This window comes from Diabrotica undecimpunctata, chromosome 8 (assembly GCF_040954645.1).
Source record: "Diabrotica undecimpunctata isolate CICGRU chromosome 8, icDiaUnde3, whole genome shotgun sequence".
In the NCBI taxonomy this organism is placed as follows: domain Eukaryota; kingdom Metazoa; phylum Arthropoda; class Insecta; order Coleoptera; family Chrysomelidae; genus Diabrotica; species Diabrotica undecimpunctata.
The window spans coordinates 88,374,098-88,394,420 of NC_092810.1; the positions used below are offsets into that span (position 1 = coordinate 88,374,098).

The following is a 20,323-nucleotide window of genomic DNA, read 5'->3' on the forward strand; positions in this document are numbered from 1 at the left end:
TAAGTTAAGAGTTTTATAGTATCTTTTTACAAATTTTAATTTGCTATTCTTAAAATATATATCATTGCCTGTAAATCACTAGAAGTAGATTTTTAAACATAAAAGTACTTTTCTATGAAAAATTAAATTTTTATTATTTTCCACTGTACAGTATGGACCGTCAAACAACGCGATTGAACCAAGCTTTTGATATATGATTTCCGTCGACATGGGCTCTTAAACAACACCAATGAAATAGGCTAAAGCTTTTGATATTTGCTCGTATATAAGAAATCTATGAATAAACTAGATCATTAAAACAAAGAATCAAGGAATAAAGTATTTTCAATACAAGTTCAACATAGGATTAAACTATTCTGATTAAAGTCTGTAAAATAATTAAACAGAGTACTAAATCAGGCACTTAAAGTAATTTCATAGCTGTACCAAAATATATATTTTAAGTATATTTATTAGTAAACGCATTATTTGTTCTTGATTTATAGATGGGTTCCCGATTTTATCCCGCTATTAGTATTATTAGTGTTCTCAGAATGGAATAAATGTGATTCAGGCCTTTTTTTTTCGAATTATTCGAAGTGGTGTTTTCAACCAATCATTGTTTGAACATACATATATTCATAACTTATATATACATACATCTACATAACTTATATAGAGACATTTATATTAAAATAAGTATCATTAGTAGTACTGAGTTTGTGAGTACTACTGAGAAGTGCTGATCTTAATGTCCAATTATTGTTATTAATAAAACCAATGAGAATTGATTTTAGCAAGACGGAGCTCCAGCTCATTTTGGTGTAAATAAATGTTCGACGTTATTTAGATCAGACATTTCAATATACAGGGTGTTTTATTTAAAACACCAAAGTGATTAATACAATCACAAAAATGAGGAGTCTGGCAATATTTGCAAGTATCAAATTTGAAATTTCCATCCCGGTTTTTGTACTACTCGGACCATCCATTTAACAGATTATGTGTTAGTAATTTTCATTTTTCCCACATTGCGAGACTTTGAGGCGACTGAACCTGTTATATCTTTTAACTATATTTGTTACACCATTCCGTGATAATTGTAATACGCCTGAAATTTCCGAGTTTGATTTTCCAGAATTAAAAAATCTAACAATAATTGAACACATTTTCACATTGATAAACTTTCCTCTGCCCATTTTGAAACCATGCAAATACCAGAAAGCTTTAAAATTTATAAAATACGTCTAACAGAAATAATTGGCAATTGTTGTGATTTGATTTTTCAAAAGCCGCCTGAAGTTTATAAAGATAACCGATTCACTTTTTTTCTATTGAATATATTATTAAAAATTCCATTTTAATTAACTTTAAAACCAACAAAAGCATGTAGCAGATACAGATAATTTTTTATAGTGACCAAAAAACTGTGATTTTAATAGTTGAAGCAACTGAGATGGGCCACGTCAATATCCCTCAATATTTATTTAACTCGTTATTTTCTTTATAATAAAAATTGTTATCGAATAAGTTGGTTATATATTCAATAATAATATTTAGAACGTAACTTATGATTTACAGTCAGAAACTCACAACCCATTTGAAAGTCAGCACTTGACGAATGGGATCTTCAACAGTCTGTGTCCGGACAATGACGTGAGCGATGACGGCAGCAGCCAAAACGAAGCGAAAGTGATATCAGAACTGGCTGAGCTACGGAGGCAAGTGCTGTTCCTGCAAGGCCAACTGGAGGATAGGGAGAAGACGGTGCAAAATCTTCAAGAACAGATGGTACGGCTCGCAGAAGACAACTACCACGCCAATTCCGCACCAGCTTCCACCACGTGCGAAAGCTCCACATGTAACGCTGCTACACAAACAGAAAGGGTATGTTCGAAGTTTCTATTACATTTGAATATACATGATAGTCTCATTATGTGTTCAAAAAGAGAATTATCTTTTATAGAGCCATCCTAAAAATGTTACAAGTAAATATATACAGGGTGGCCAGACGAAAACGAAACAGAAGCATTATCAGGAACTGTGACATTTTTTGAAAAATCCAGAGACATGTCGATTTTTGATTGAAGGGCGACATATTTTTCGGTATTTTCGTTTATTTTACTCTGACCCCTCTTGCCAGGCTAAGAATCCAGGCAACATTTTTTAATAGCAATTTAAAGCACTTGGAATTCCCTATACTAGTGTTTAAATTTTTAAATTCGTTGCAATACTTTATTTTATTTATTTAGAAAGAAATACATTTTTAGAAATACTTTTTAACTTAACAAAAAGAAATACTTTTTAACTTAACTTTTTTTGTCAGTTATAACCGTTAATTTGTATTATTTTGATTCTGAAGCTGTTTTCTTGTGGCATGTTAATAAAATTTAGTATTTTTACTGGGAATAAGCCACAATTTTACATTAAAATAAGTTTATTTTGACGTTCGACGTCAAAATAAACTTATTTTAAAGTAAAATGATGACTTATTTCCAGTAAAAATAGTAAATTATATTGTTGTGTTATATACCCCCAATTGCAGACCTGTGCTTTGTGTTTTAGTGAAGTCGGGAATACTCACCGCTGAATATTCCACGCACCGTTTCTATCGATACGGAGATGTTCTCGACACCCGGTAAACGACGCGTAAGGTTTTCCAGAACGTGTAGTTTTCCTTATATAAGCCTGCTGTGAGGGCGAGTATTGGCGAATTGTTTTGTAAGCGATATCTGTGTGAAGCGATAATTATTAATATAATTAGAATTTGCGATATTAGTAATTAAGTGAGTTTTTGCAGTTAAAATAAAGTAAGTTAAACCATGTTTGCTTCACTTAATCTCTGACCCACAGAAAAACGTAACCATATTAATTTTTAGCCTCATTTTTAAGTAAAATAATCAAAAATATCAGAAAATACCTCGTCTCGTTTAGTTTTTCAAAAATGTTGTCGCAGTTCTGATAATGTGTCTGTTTAGTTTTCGCCTTTCTGGTCCAACCCCGTATACTAAAATTTTAATTCGAACGAAGGTAGCCATCTGTATTTTCTGACAAACCACCCAGTTTGAACTGAAAATTTAATAGACTAATAAAGTTTCAATATTCTTTAAAATTCGCGACATTAATGTATTAAGATACACACAACGCAAAATTCTAGAGATATTTTTATAAATAGACGTATTTTGTTTATCTGTAATCAACTGAAAAAAAAAAAGAAATACAAAATTTGTAGTTTAAATTGTTGTTTAATATGTCAAAAACCATAAATTGGTTTATCACAGCTCTACATCTACTGTTCATGCTTTGAATCACATTGTGAATGTCTGCTTGAGGTAGTTGTGCCCATTGTTCTATCAGAAGCTCTTTTAATTGAAATTCATTGTAGATATTGCCCATATGTGGAGTAATTCTTCGTTGAAGCATGTCCCATACATGCTCAATGGGATTCAAGTCGGGTGATTGTGCTGGCCACAGCAATACATCAATACCCTCGTTATCCAACCAGTTTGTTACAATATGCGCAACATGTGGCCGAGCGTTATCATGCATAAAGTAAAAATTTTCTCCAACAGGAGCAGCAAACGGGCACACAACAGGTTCAAGAATAGTGTCCAAATATTGCTGACTTGTGAGAAAGCCACGTGAGAAAATGAGCTTAGTTCTAACGTCAACCATGATTCCGCCCCATACTATTAATGTACCTCCTCTGTATGTATACACTTCTTGAAGATGTCGTGATCGTTCTCCATTTCCGAGTCGTCTCCAAACTCTTGTCCGACGATAATCTGGATGAAATCCATATCTAGACTCGTCACTAAACAAAACTGTGGCCCAGTCATTGTCAGTCCAATTCTGAAACTCTTGAAATCAGGTTAATTTTGCAGCGCGATTTCCTCTAGATAAAGGTAGACATCTCAGTGGTCGCCGACTACGAAGATTGGCTTCATGGAGACGGTTCCTCACTGTACTGCTGCTAATTGTTACATTATGTGCAAGCTGTAATTCATTAACCATTTCGGGTGCTGTAATTTTTGGTTGCCTTCTGGCATTTAAAATTAAATATCGGTCTTGAGCGACGGTTGTAGAGCGACCACTTCCTGGATGTTGCTCGGCTGGACTCCCAGTGACTGGGAGTACAGCCGAGCAACATCCAGGAGTTGGTCGCTCTACAACCGTCGCTCAAGAGCGATATTTAATTTTAAATGCCAGAAGGCAGCCAACAATCACAGCACCCGAGCTGGTTAATGAATTACAGCTTGCACATAATATAACAATTAGCAGGAGTACTGTGAGGAATCGTCTCCATGAAGCCAATTTTCGTATTCGGCGACCACTGAGATGTCCACCTCTATCTAGAGCCAATCGCGCTGCAAGATTAACCTGGTGTCAAGAGTTTTAGAATTGGACTGACAATGACTAGGCCACAGTTTTGTTTAGTGACGAGTTTAGATATGGATTTCATCTAGATTCTCGTCGGACAAGAGTTTGGAGACGACCCGGAAATGAAGAACGATTACGACATCTTCAAGAAGTGTATGCATACAGAGATGGTACATTAATGGTATAGGGTGGAATCATGATTGACGGAAGAACTGGCCTCATTTTCCCACGTGGCTTTATCACAAGTCAGCAATATTTGGACACTATTCTTGAAGCTGTTGTGCGCCCGTTTGCTGCTGCTCTTGAAGAAAATTCTTACTTTATGCATGATAACGCTCGACCACATGTTGCACATATTGTAACAAACTGGTTGGATAACGAGGGTATTGATGCATTGCCGTGGCCAGCACAATCACCGGACTTGAATCCCATTGAGCATGTATGGGACTTGCTCCAACGTAGAATTACTCCACATATGGGCAATATCTACAATGAGTTTCAATTAAAAGAGCTTCTGAGAGAACAATGGACACAACTACCTCAAGCAGACATTAACAATGTGATTCGGAGCATGAACAGTAGATGTAGAGCTGTGATAAACCAACGTGGTGGCCATATTTTATTTTAAGTTTATATTTCGTATTTTTGACATTTTATGGTGGTATGTGAAACATGGGTGATTTGCAATATATTTTTTTTGCTCCAATTTTCTGTTTTTTTTGCAATTTATGGTTTTTGACATATTAAACAACAATTTAAACTACAAATTTTGTATTACTTTTTTTAAGTTGATTGCAGATAAACAAAATACGTCTATTTATAAAAATATCCCTAGACTTTTGCGTTGTGTATATATATATATATATATATATATATATATATATATATATATATATATATATATATATAGATATATATATATATATATATATATATATATATATATATATATATATATATATATATATACATATATATAACAACTCACAATCTACACTTGCTGGAAACAAATATACAAATATTTTATAAAAATAAAAAATATCAATTCATTAGATATTGTAAAGAACTCGGAAATAAAAACGAAGACGGGGAAGTCCCGGATTTCGATTCGATAGTTATAAATTATCGTTTATAACTAATAAAGAAGAAAGAAGGAAGCGTTTGTTCATACATTCGAAAATTGATGCATGTTGCATTATGTATAAGAATGAATGAGAAATTATTTTTTCCAAAATTTATAATCGAGAACTGATATAATGATGACTTTTTGAAAATAATTTGATCACCACAGATTTTTCAGTAGATGTATATACTATTTCAGTAGATCAGTAGATTGAAGTTGAAATCAGTAGATCTACTGAAAAATCAGTAGACCTGGTAAGCCTGCTCCCAGTGTCTCTAAACCGACGCCACAAACGACTTACGACGCTTTGGGAGACACCCAGCTGGTCAGCAACTTGAGTTTGTCGCATACCAGCTTGAAGGAGTCTCACGGCTCTATTCATCTCATCCAACGTTAAATGTTGTCGTTGCATGGTAAAAAGACAATATCTTTAACTCACCTATTAAGCAAGAATGGTATAAAGTGACTAAAATTAAAAACAAACAAAACATAAAAATGTCGATTTTTTTGTCCCTTATAAAAAACATTCTAAAACACGTATTGCTATCAGTTTTACAATTTTTTTTTTAAAAGTGAGTGTCTGTATCAACAATTATAGTACAAGCAAATTTATATGGTCATGAAATTTCTGTCATTGGTATTATCCAATTATTAAAATATCCTTAGACTTTTTCGTTTTGTGTACTTTATTCCTAACGTTTATTAGGTAAAGATAGAAAATTCAGTCTCAGATTCATACTTTTCCTTGAGTGTATAAAAATTGTTGAAATAGTCTAAGAAAATCACTATTGATAGTCTCGTCTATGAGTCTTTCTCCAGTTTTCTGCAAAAATTGTAACTTGTTATCTGAAGCTACTTTTAGAAATTACTTGTTCAGCGTGGCATCTCTAAATGGTATACCTTTTTCGGTTATCCGGTATCAGTAGTGTTGTCCATAACGATTACAGCATTTTCTGAAATAAATTCGATCGTTTGTATAAATAGATTCTTCAAAGACATCGGCAGTCATTTCTTTATAGCAGTATGTAGCTGAGGTCGCGTTGATTAAAGCCCTAGTAACCCATTAAAACGATACATTTATAGTGGTGCAGTTAATAATAGTGCATTGATTAATGTAACTAATCTTTCAGTTTTAAGACAATGTCGAGTTTACACAAAATAAACAAAATAGAATTTTGTGTATTTAGTCTGATTTACAAAAACATCTGCCATTATATCTGCCAATATTTGGTTTACATATACAAGATAAAGTCATTAAAGTTGACGGCTATCTCTTAATTTACCGTCGCTAAATAACAAACAATTACAGCTTTTCACAGCAAAGATCAAGCAATAATTTTTCCATCAATCGATACTATAAAATACAAGAATATATCATATCACTAAGAACACTAATTCAAATCAAAAATATACTGTTGTAATGTTCTCATCGAGAATCTCAAATGATTAAGTTTGCATCTACATTTCAAATAAACAAATTGTGGACGATTTTCTTAACGATTACGGAGAAATTAAAACTGAACAGGATGTTAAGCAAGATGACTAATTTCTATCTCTCATCATATCATTGAAAAATTTAGTATTAATTTTGAACTCAAATGATAATCAACAATATCTCAATCTTAATAATCATGTCTTTAGCTTTCGAAAGCAGCTGTATTATACACCTGATAAAAATCTAGTTATTTTCGAGAGATGTCATTGATTTTGAGAGTTCATCCTAAAGCATTTTTCTTTCTGATGGTCGAAGCTGATATCTATGTCATCAATCTGGTCACACAGCCGCAACCTGTATTTATGCGAGCTCACAATCAAGTAAATCGTCAAGAGAATGCAAAACACATTATAGAAAAGTCAAGAGAATGCAAAAAAATATCAACGAATCTTAATTCTAAAAAACGGCCCAAGGACTTTTTGTACAATAAAATTTGTACAATAAAATTTTCTCATGTAATTGCCGCTTTATTTTAACTTCAAGAGTATAGATTAAGAACGAAGAGAAAAGTAGATATGTCATTTATTTATTATCTCTCACGGATTTTGAATACTGAAAAATATCATTTGTTCAGGAATTTGATCCAAAATTTGTCGATATGACATAAAAAAACGATGACAATGAATTTCAACATAAATTACCCAGAAAAAAAGCTAAACGAAAGAAACAAAAACAGAAAGAAAGAAAAAAACACTCCAGGAAGACCAGACAAGCCGTAATATTAAAACTGTATATAGCACGTGTCTATATCGTATACGAGTAAAAGAAGGTATACATATTCGTGAATGAAATAATGGTGATATACGGCAGTGAATGTTGGGCAGGAAAAAGAAAGGAGTCGAGGAAAGTATTATACAGATGAAAATATCATATGGACGAGTTCTGAGGTTACAAGACATGTGAAGAGGATTAATATTGTTATGATCAAGATAGAAACATATGAAGAAATGTAATTAAGGGTGTAACACTAAATTTTAATAAAGAGAAAAATAATTATGCCGATTAAGTTAGAATAATGTTCAGATTTAATTGTATAAAGTAAACATAAAATTATTTGATTTGATATTTGGTAAAAAATTGAATGATTTTTTATTTTTAAGATGCGACCAATCTCGGCAGGCCCCTCCCTTCTAGGTGGATCACCAGTTGATGGTAGTGCAGGTTCTCTAGTCAGGTAAAAAGAACATCATTTTTACTGCACTTTTCATCATGACTAAAACACAGTTTATCTTCATAATCTTGCTTGACATTTTATCATTATATATAGGTACCTGTACTTTTGTGGCCGATTCAGTTTTTATTTGACATGACATTTTAAAATAATTATTAAAAATTTGCCATGTACAAAAATCAAAATATTTGATAGAAAACCTAGAGATAATTTTGACCAATTTTCTATCTTTTTACGGCAATACGCTTCGACTTTTAATGTGTTACAAAGCCTATACAAAGACATTAATTGTTACAAGTCTGTTGAGAGGTGTTGATGCAAAAGTTGAATGCCGTAAAAGGAAAAAATGTTGAACATAGTTTAGAAGTAGACGTCTATCTTGGTGACCGTCTAGCGATGTTTTTTCCTGTAATTAAATTGTATCCTTACTTAAGCGTATCTAAACATGGATTTCTGATTATAGCAGGAATATGAGCAATATACATTCAACATTAACATTATGCTGTAACATAGAAAAAACAATCGGGACGGAAGTGTAAATGAAAAATGGATATATCATAATAGAACTATGCGAAGCAGCATTAAAGCAGCATAATATCACAAATTAAAAGTTGGGGTCAGACAAAAAAGTGAGGATTAACTCCGACAGATCAAAGTCTTTTCATCTATCACCTTAAACTTTTCACCTTGGTGTCCTATACACCGTGGGAACTCGAAGTGAAGATAGTATTGAATGATATGCTTTCAACAAGCAAGGAGCATATATATATATATATATATATATATATATATATATATATATATATATATATATATATATATATATGTTATATCGACAACAGCGCTATAGTACTTAAAAACAGCAGGTGCGACAAGGGAATTCCGCCGAGTTTTCACGACGTTTTCTTGATGCAACTATTATTCAGCTAATAATATCGATGACAAACAACTCACACAAAATGGTTACTTTTATTAAATAGCTCGAAATTTAGAGGAAATCGACTGAAGATTACCGAAGTTTTGAAATTGATAACATGCTAAGTCAGAACAATTTGGCAAGTAATAGCGATATAATTATGTTTTTGTTTAAAAGTTAGTACATAAAATATATGTACCTTAACGAACTAAACATCAAACATCACAGCACTGACGTTCTCAAATCAATAAGTAGGAATATTATTAGACAAGGGAAATAATAAAAAAAAAATGTTCCAATCTAAATGGTTCTAAATGTTCCCATCCTTATTTGTTACTTAGAAAGCTGCAAAATAAGTAAAAAATTTCGGTTTTTTATAGATGTTACCAACTTTTTTTCAAATAAACTTATAACCTTTATATTACACACTGTGTGAGTCTTGCGGTGCTTAAAATAAGGTCAACATTTCAAGTCGATCGGCCAAAGAGTTTAAAAGTTATTTAATTTGTTTATCCCAAATTAAATTTTTTTGCAACAATATAAGTCAGAAAATTAAATAGGTATATTAAATATACGGATATATTTTAAAGGAGGTTTATCCTATTAATATTATTAAAAAAAAATGAGGAAAAATAATTTTAAATATTGCAAAAGAATTTGACAAAACATGTCGATTTTTTTATTATAAACAATTAGAATAACTTAACCATTGACTGCAAAAAATTGGTTTTTTCATATTTGGATAGCCTGAATTTTTTTATAAATTTAAAAGGAAAAAAAGTTGACCTAGGACACTTTGACACGAAGTTAGTGCTTTTTTTTTATAAATTTGATAAGATCATTAAGTTCATTAGGATCATTAAGATTTTAATGTGAAAAATTCGAAAAAGATTGTATTTTAATGGAATCGTCCACAAAGCTTCGAAATTGTGGTCCTCAAAATTGGTCGGCTTTGAAACTAGTGAGAGCGCTGGAGGGGGAAGGAGCTTTTAACTGTATCTGTGTTTCTTGTTTATAGTTTTCGACGTTTGTTTTTTTTAATTTGTATTTACTTTTGCGTACATTACGAATATGTATTATTTAAATAATTAGATTGTTAAATAAATCATCTAATTTGTTTAAACAATTTTTTGTTCAGTTTTTATTTTTGTTTAGGAATATTTGAGGTAATTTTTATTGTAAAAAATAAATATTTATGATTAATATATATACTTCTTTAACAAACCTCGTAAATATTTTATTTATAATAGATTTTTTGAAAAAAAAAACAAATTATCCTATTCAATTATTTCTAAAAATATTATTATTTTATGTAATGCTTGGAAAATAAATAATGCCATATAAACTAGGTTTTATTTCTTGCTAAGCATGTTAGGCGCGTTTCTTTTGTCGAAAAAGTTCGATTTCATACCCACATGGTGAAACTTGTTTTAATCGATATAAATAATAATAAATAAATAAATAGGTTTCCATGAAAATTTTTTCATTGAGATGATTTTTCCATTGAGCAAAATCTCAAATTTTTCTTTAAGATTTTTTATTTTTAAAAAAATATTGGTAACTACTTTAAAGTAGAAAGAATTAAATAGGATAATTTGTTTTTTTTTTTCATAAAATGTATTATTATAAATAAAATATTTACGAAGTTTATTGTAGAAGTATATATTAATCATAAATATTTATTTTTTACAATAAATTTTACCTCAAATATTCCTGAAAAAAATTAAAAACTGATAAAAATTTATTTAAGCAAATTAAATAGTTTATTTAACAATCTTATTATTTAAATAGTGCATATTCGTAATGTACGCAAAGAGTTCATACAAATTAGAAAAAGAAACGTCGAAATCCATAAACAAGAAACAGAGATACAGTTAACAGCTCCTTCCTCCTGCGCTCTCACTAGTTTCAAAGCCGACCAATTTTGAGGACCAAATTTCTGAAGCTTTGTTCACGATTCCATTAAAATGGAATTTTTTCCAATTTTTCACACTAAAACTTAAAAGTATGTTCTTTCAGATGACCCTAATAAGTTCTCTTAATTGTTATAAACAAAGCTGCTATCAATTTATAAAAAAAGACACTAACTTCATCCCAAAGTGTCCTAGGTTTTTTTTCTTTAACTTTTTTTTCTTTTAAACAATGGTTAAAAAGTTTTGTTTATAATAAAAAAATCGACATGTTTTTGCCGAATTATTTTGCAGTATTTAAAATTATTTTTACTTTTTTTTAAATAATATTAATAGAATAAATCTTCTTCTTTTAGAATAGGTATATTAGTATATTTAATTACCTATTTAATTTTCTGACTTATATTGTTGCAAAAAAATTGAATTTGGGATAAACAAATTAAATAACAATTAAACTTTTTAACCGATCGACTTGAAATTTTGATCTTATTTTAACCACCACAAGACCCAACATTGTGTGTAATATAAAGGTTATAAGTTTATTTTAAAAAAGTTATTAACATTTATAAAAAATGCCTGGCCGGACGAGTATCACGAAAAAAGCTTATTTCCTTGGGCTATATATTAAGCTTGCGGTGTTGCAAGGTGTATCTGTCTTATGTTCATTTCTTGGAGTTAACCCTGTATAAAAGTCCAAATAAAGCCGACTGTGGGATAGTCAATAGATTTACTCTAGAACTTAGAACTAGAACTTTAGACCATTGCTAGCGCCTCAGTGGCGCACCTAGGGGGATTTTTGGGGTTAAACCCCCCCCCCCCCAGGACCATTTTCCGACACTGTTACACATTGTAAGGACTCAAAATGGAAGTAACATCATAAAAAAAAATTTCGGTGACCAACCAAACCCTCCCCCCCCCCCCCAGAGGCAAATTCTAGGTGCGCTACTGGCTAGCATCTCCATATTTAAATTAGTTTTAAGTCAATAAAAGTTTATCGAACTAAAAACCTCTTAATACATACTATGTATTATATTATACCTTTCACTATAATATACACTTTACTATCAACAATGATTTCATTGATTTTATGTTATTCTGTTTATGCTGCTGTTATTAATCGCATTTTTCGGCTGGGACAATAGCTTCAGAATCGGGAAGGTAGTATTCGTCGATTTGATATTCGGCGTTATAATTTTATGTAGTGTTAACCTTTTTTGTATGTTACATTTATTATACTCCTGTGCTTTCGTCTGAAAAAGTTGTTTAAAAAGTATTGTTTGCTCACACGAAATTTAAATTAATCTTTTAGGTATTTGTAAACTATTTGGTTGGATAAAAAATATAACTAGAAAAATGTTGAGACATAACACAAATGATAATGTTTTTTTTAAACCGTATGCACCAAAACAACGGGCATTGAAATCAGGAAGCTTGTGAAATATAATCGCTATAAAGTGAAATAAGCCATATTTTGTCATATTTTATTGTTTCTTGACATTGTTTATTATTGTCATATTATCGCTACACACTATAGAAATGGACCTAGTTTGTTAATGTTAAATAATTCACATTATTTGAATTTTTTTTTATTTAATTTTTCATGTTTGTTAAAACTTCAGTTTTCAACATCCTGAATTGTGCCTAAATACCAGTATTAAGATCAAAATTATCGAAATAATATAAAAAGTATCTAAAAACTAACTAAAGCTAGTAACCTGTAAAATAAGATGTGAAAGAGTCCGACTAACCATAAATAAGAGTGTAACATCCTTTTTCCTTGATGAAGTCATTAATGAGTAGTGGGATTATTCACGGGTAATGAAAGGTAAAGAGGTAAAGGTAAAAAAGATAAAAACAGCATATTTCATCCAAATAGTCGAGCTATTCAAAGCTCAATTTTAATTTAGAACTGATTCCCCAGTGGCGCGCATATTCTCTATTTTATATGGAGTATAGTTGGGAACCGCATTGTAAAGATTGCGGTAGCATATAATATAAATTATTCAAAAGCCGTAGATGGTCAAAAATCAAATGTCAGAATAATCCAAAAAGAAAAAAATATACATTTTACAAAGAGATTTGTGTCGCAAAATAATATCCAATTATTGTTCAATAACTGAGTTTTTTAGAAACTTTTTAATACCTGTAAGATTTTACGGAAGTGATCAAACAATACTTATGTTTATTTTTAGAATAAAATATACATATTTTGATATAAATTTTACATTTTACTTCATGGTCGTTAAAAAATTATTCAGTTTACCTACCAAAGGTCACATCCTATCTGATAGGTAGTTGAGTATTATGTTTAATGTGTCAGTTATTTTTAAAATTTAATCAAAAGGGTTACGTATTCTCTACAATGCTTGTATGATGAGACTGGTATTACATGCATGGAACGAAGGCACATCAAATGCTGGAGTTGGGATGTATTACCTACGCTTTGCCGACTACAAAGTGTTTATCACCCACAGTGTAGAAGAGGTTACGTCGGTACTTAACAAACTAAACGGTATCAGTGATAAAGGTAGATTTCGAATTAATATAACATAAGTTAAAAGTAATGATTATCGACAGATCCAACCACAACAGGCGATGGGCAGTCCATATATTACTGTTTTTGAAATAGTCGTTAGTTTTTTAATCTCGGTAGTGCGATTAATATCGAAGAAAACCGTCGTACCTGTGCAGCTCCGCAAGTCAACATATTTACGTTATGCCGGCAGTTCTAGTCCTTGCATTTTCGTTCGTTCCTTCACTTGTCCTCAGCTATGCCATGCTATGCTATGCTAAGAAGATAAGGTTCTTCCTGTCCATCCCGCGATACCACCAGCATAACGAGCATCCACTAATCCAAATGTCGTCTTGCCGGCTCATAACTCCATCATATGCCAGGTTCCACAGCGTAGGTCCTAACTCCAACCCATGCGATATTCCAACCATCGCATCCATCACCACTCCTTTTTCTACCACTATTTTTCTCTCTGAAACATAATCCGCGACCACATTAATCAAGTAACCCGGACTCATTCTCGCCCATAAATACCTAATTATCTCTTTCTACTTTAAGGTGTTTAAAGCATTTCGGACTTTACACAGTAATACTATCGCCCATTTCTGGTCAACCCCCACCTTACGCAGCTCCCGGAAGACTTCCATCACCATATCAACAGTCCTTCTGACTCTTCAAAGGCCGTGTCGATTCGTCATCTTAGCATCCCCTTATATAATTTACCAATGCACAACAAAAGGCAAACAGGTCGATACTTGTCTTCCCCTTTTGGGAGTAGCAAGAGCCTCGAGATCATCCAATTCCCCGGAAATCGCCGTCTCAAGCAGCGCATCCATGTGCTCCAAAAGCCCTTCAAGCTTAATATGGCCGATGTATTTCACCGATTCTGACGGTGTTCTATTGAGTCCAGGAACCCTTCGTGCCTTCAGGACAATCTAGCTTCATTCAGTTTATCGATGGTAAAAGGTACAGTTCGCTCAGTTTCGAAGTCCCACTGCACTCTGTCAGTCGCCGGATGGGAACAGCTCTTGGGTACCTTCAAGCTTTCTATCCAGTGACATCTCATACATTAGGTACGTTTGACCTCATACATCCCCATCCAGCTTGTCTCTCTCCAGTTCTCTCCACCTCCAGTAGCTCTTATTATCGGCTCGAACCTTCCTGTTCGGTTACTTCTTTATATCTAGCGCATTGTAGATCGTCTCGAATCTACTAGCTTCGGTTACTCCTCCTATTTCTCTTGATTGTCTTCTTAGGGTAATGCATTCTTTTCACTTTCTGGCGATCCCTTTGTACCAATATCGTTGTTCTTCTTTCATCTAAACTGTTTGTGGAGTTACTCGTAGGTTCTCTTAACTGTGATTCGAGTCCTTCTGCCGATGGAGGTTGTCATCTTAGTCTTTCTAGCATCCATCTAGAATACTTATTACATTGCTCCGTTCTTCTTCTTAGAGTACCGTCACCCTATGGAGGTTGGCAATCATAATGGCTATTGTTATTTTTGAACTTACTGCTCTAAACAAATCAATCGATCTGCATTGATACCAATCACGTAGATTCTTCAACCAAGAATTCTGCCTTCGGCCAACCGATCTTCTTCCTTGAATCTTTCCCTGTATTATGAGTCTCAAAATTTCATTTTGGTCCCCTCATCACGTGGCCTAGATTTTCCCCCCTAGGTGACCCCTTATTGATAGGCGCTGATGACCCCAGCTGTGACCGGCAGCATGGCCCGGTCTCTAATTTTCCGGACTGCATTATGTTTGGCGCAGGTAACATCGATATACGGGCGCGAATTTTCCCTTACGAACGTTGGCTCCCGTAGTGTTTAAGACAACTAGGTGTAGAATCCCTATCGTATTTACGATTAAACCAAAAAGAAATCATTAAATGAACATTTTAGCTAATGTTTTTTAGGTTTTAAAAATAACTGATTTATTTAAACTAGGGTAGTCTGTGATAGTGTGTAACACAAGCTAAAGATAGGACAGTGATTTACAAATGGGAATTTTTAATTACAGCAAACCAAAAATTTTTATTATACATATACAACGTGTTATTCCTTCATTTCTATAATTTCTTCCACGTACTATTACTCCTGTACTTGAAATGCCTCTCAAATGAGAAATACTTCTCAAATGTGTAATTTTCTATTTTTATTTCAATTATTTATCAACGTTCTCCTGAGCGGAATGAACTTTTGATTGTAATACGCAGATAACACCCGATCAGACTAAGAAGAATAAAGACGCCACATGGCGGTTTCCTAGTTTACAGCTTTAACAATTTACTATTTTTACTGAGAATAAACTTCGGAAATTGTTCTCGAAATAAGTATTTTGTAAATACGCTTTCTGAAGTGGACATTGAAACGTCAAAATAAACATATTTTAAAATAAAATTATGGTTTATACCCAGTAAAAATATTAAATTTATTTTTTGTGTTGTACTCTTTTGTTTTTCTTTGTTTAATATTTAGTCATCTTTTGTTCGTTTCCGATGCAAATTCTTTAAGGCTTTTTCTAGGCTTTTCTTATCGCTTCCATGTTTTTCGAAGAGTGGGTTATACTGTTACTGCTTTACCGATGTATTAAATAAAGTGCTTGACAAGTAATGACTTTTTCTTATCTCGTTTTCGCCTCGATTGTATTTATAGTGACTTCTACTATGACATTTGCTCGAGATTGCCATATGTTTTGTTTGTTTTGGTTTTTCATTACATCTAACAAATTCGTTCTACATTATATTGACAACATTTCCGATTCGTTTGTGCAATTATATGTTTATTATATGTTTATTCATATTCACTACTTCATAATAAGGACACTTTTGCGCCTAAGGTCTCAATATAAAATTTTCAAAAACAAGGATAAAATTTGTTAACACGACATTATATACTGTAAAGTACGAATTCCCATTTATAAATAGTTATCAATTCTAGAATTTTATATATATATTTTTTTGTTGTGGTTTATTTTGTTGTTGTTACATGATTTATTCCATTTTAAATACGGTAAATTTTATAATATATATATATATATATATATATATATATATATATATATATATATATATATATATATTATACTGAGTGACAAAAAAAGGTATACACCCACATATATTTATTCGATTTTAATTATTTTTGGTATACATGTTTAGTGTCCCTTACTAGTAAAATGATTCAATTTTCAGCTTGATTCGTCAAGTTACCGCAGAGCTGGTTTCTATAATGTGTTGATGATCCACGATTTCTTGTACATATTGACGTGCGTGGGCATCGTTCTGATGAGGTGGTCGATATCCTGTTGGGATATCTCATTCCAGGCTACTTTAACTTCATCTAAGAGCTGCTAAACTCTGTGGAGGGTGTTGCAAATTGAAGAGCCTGCAACCTATTATGTCCCACATATGTACAATTGGAGACGTATTAGGCGATCGTGGTGGCCAAGGTAAATGGTTGATATGATGTTCACCCATGAAGACTAAGGATTCTATGGCAACATGCGATCTTGCATTGTCTTGCTGAAGAATCGGGTTTTGGATGGGTTTAGGTATGAAATAAGATGAGACCCTACTACTTCCTGAATATAGCATCGGGCTATCATATTACCTCTGATAAAAATTAGTGGAAATCGGCTACCATAAGCAATAGCACTCCTCCCCATAACTTCCAGTGTGTTGTGAACTCTCCGTCAAATTGTGGGTCACGTCTAACACGTCGCCTTGCCACTCTTGCTCGACTCTTGTGTATCCCAAAGTAGAAGCGGGATTTGACATTTAATACTATCTGACTTGATTCCCGGTCCCATAGAATAGAATTTTTTTCTACACCAGAGCAAACAGTTACAGCAATTTTCAGCTTTTAATAAACAAGAATAAAGGCCATACTGTCGTATTCGGCGATATACCATACGTATAACAACCGTCCTTTTATGCTCTGCAAACCACTGATTTACGATGACCCGAGTACTAGTGAAGTCTGCCTCTTACGGCCAGTTTCACAATCAGTGGTTAACCCTAGAAGTTAAGTAACCTTTACTCCTAGTTTAACTGACAGATGCCGTTTCACATTCACAGATTCGGTTATGGTCACTTAACCTTAGGTTTCGTTTTATTTTTCTTATGTTGGTAGGAAATTATGGGCAATAATCAGATTTTTATGGAATGTTGTCAGTGAATAATACGAACATTGACCAGTATAGATGAGTTATGACACATTTGTCACGTTAGATCGAAAACCATATACAAATATTATTCTCATTTTCAAGTTCTGTTCTAGTGTCGTAGTTTGTTCTATGTAGTGGTTGTTTGTTCTTCCAAGTTAAAATTAAAATTATAAAATGGAACCCACAAAAATGTTCAAGAGATCTATCTTCAGCGATGTATCTTCAATTTGCTCCAAAATATTTTTAACTGTGTTCTTTGAGAATCTAAACCTACAGAAAAAATCTTCATGGTCTAGTTTTTCAAAATGATTTATTCTTTGCCTAATGATTCTTGGTCTGCCAGCTTCCTAGTCACTGCTAAAAGCATTTACATCATATAAATCCATATCTGATTAATTAATAATTTATGTGTCTGTCTATACTCTGTCAATGTCAACAAAACGAAATTCGAAATTAGGTTAGGATACCCTGGTCAAGCTCTAAACCACCGCTTTTACTTTGAGTTAAAAATTTTGTAGGTTAACCACAACCCGAGCTGTTGACCTTATATTGTGAAACCTATATTTCAGGGTAACCGCTGGTTATCTCTTAATCGTAAGGTAACTTTACTTTGTGAAACCGGCAGTTAGAAGCAGAAATCTTAATCGGTGATCTTGTCGCTCTTTGGTCTCTCTATCACGTCCAGAACCCCTCGCTCGGTGTCCTCAGCCTTCCTGAGTGTATTCTCGTTCACATTTCAGTATACTTCGTAATGATCTGTTGGTCCTCCTAGAAACTTCTCTTATCGATAGACCGTCGTCACGCACCCTGACAATTCGACCCCTCTTAAAGTAACTTAGCTGGGGCACCCGGCGAAATCTCACACTCTAGACATTTTGAGTAATAAAAAAGGCTTCTCAATCAGCTACACAAAATTTAAAATTTAGTTGACGCTGTAAATTCACGAAAACTGAATGCTTCTTTATCACCAAACAAAAATTTAAAAGGTAAACCTGAAAATTTTATCACTTGTTTTTTATGGCAAGATATCTAAAAATTAATGAATTCTAATAAACATGCGTAGGTGTTTATCTGTATTTTTCATTCAGTATATATATATATATATATATATATATATATATATATATATATATATATATATATATATATATATATATATATTAGTATAATTCTTTGGGCTGTTCATAAACAATTTTTTTACGTTATGAAATTTTTATTTACTTTTTTTTCGATGTTTCGGTAGGATATTCATGCCTATTTCAAGTAATGTTATTGACTAAAAACACTTTATCAAAAGACATACCCAATAAATTAAAAAAAATCTTTTATTTACCAAGCTTGCAAAAGTTGGTTGCGAACAAGTATACAGTTAAACGTCACAATTAAATTAATAGTAAAAATAAAGGACATAATCACTACAAGTCACTACAAGTAAAATGTATTTTAAATTTAAAATGTTTTGTTGATGTTTGGTTTATCATTTAAACAATCCATTGTTTTTATATCATAGGCGTTCTGAAATTATTCTGTATATTTTAAATTAAATCGGAATATATCTTGTTTAAATTTTTGACATCTTTTTATTGCATTATTATTATTTTCTTAATTTCTATAGACTCTAGGAGCTCCCCTTTTTTTCACTGTTCACTTGTTCATTTTTAGGATCATAGTTTTGTCAAAATCAAATTTATGTTTCTTTTCGTTTTTATGTTTGGTGAGGGCGGCTAAGTTTTTTTTGTCATATTTGTGAGAACGTATTCTTGAGTTAGTAGCTGACTGGTTTGTCCAATATATATCCGATAGAAATGTGAGATATAAATTTCATATACAACATGTGATTTTTGTAATTGATTTTTTCGTTTTTAGTTTTATACAATTCTTTTTCAAAAGATTGTACCCTTTATGAGCAACTGTAATGTTACGTTTTGACAGGAGATTTGCAAGTTGTTCTGATAACCCTTTTATACAGTGAAGAGACATATGGTTTTTTCTTTACCTTATTATTTTTGTTGTTGTTCTTGTTATTGTAAAATGTATGTAGTGGTGACTTAAAAATGTTTTCGATAAGGTGATGTGGATATGAATTAAGGGTTAGTGCTGATTTTGTCTTTTCTTTTATGACCTGAGGTCTCTTAACCCATTAGCTCCCAACGTTGCGTAAACGCAACATTTCTAATTGTATTTTTTTAAATGTATCAGTACTTAAATATAATTGTTATTGCTACATTTTATTTAAAACAGGACATAAAATACGAATCTAATAAAATGTTTTGAAATAATTAAGAAGGTATATATTTTTTAATTTAGTGAATATTGGAAAAATCGAAAATTCTTTTTTCATATTTTTGTCGATGTAATTTCCGTACTAAACATAAAATTATATTGCTGAAATTATCAATTTATATTGATATATCTATCAGTAGAAAAAATAGTGTGTCGTATTTCAAAAATCTTTTTTGGTTTTTGCATACCTAATCGATTGCAATAATGTTGCGTTTACGGGACGTTGGGATTTCCTGTAATAGGACTGCTAAGTCGACAGACTAACGAATTTAGATAATAAAATATAGATTTTGCATTTTTGTTTGTACAATAATTCTAAGTGAAAAAAGGCGCCGCTGGGTCAGTAAGTAATTTAGCACCAACAGATGTATATAATAGTTTAAGTTTT

The 20,323-nt window shown here is 32.2% G+C and overlaps 1 protein-coding gene across 1 annotated transcript in view; it reads left to right on the forward strand.

The window, feature by feature from the left end:
* LOC140447740 (uncharacterized) overlaps positions 1-20,323 on the forward strand; it is a 399,971-nt gene that overhangs the window by 373,620 nt on the left and 6,028 nt on the right. Inside the window, exons 15-16 of the mRNA XM_072540569.1 lie at positions 1,561-1,866; positions 8,078-8,151. Of these exons, the coding sequence (XP_072396670.1) occupies positions 1,561-1,866; positions 8,078-8,151 (380 nt within the window). The remainder of the gene's footprint in view (positions 1-1,560; positions 1,867-8,077; positions 8,152-20,323) is intronic.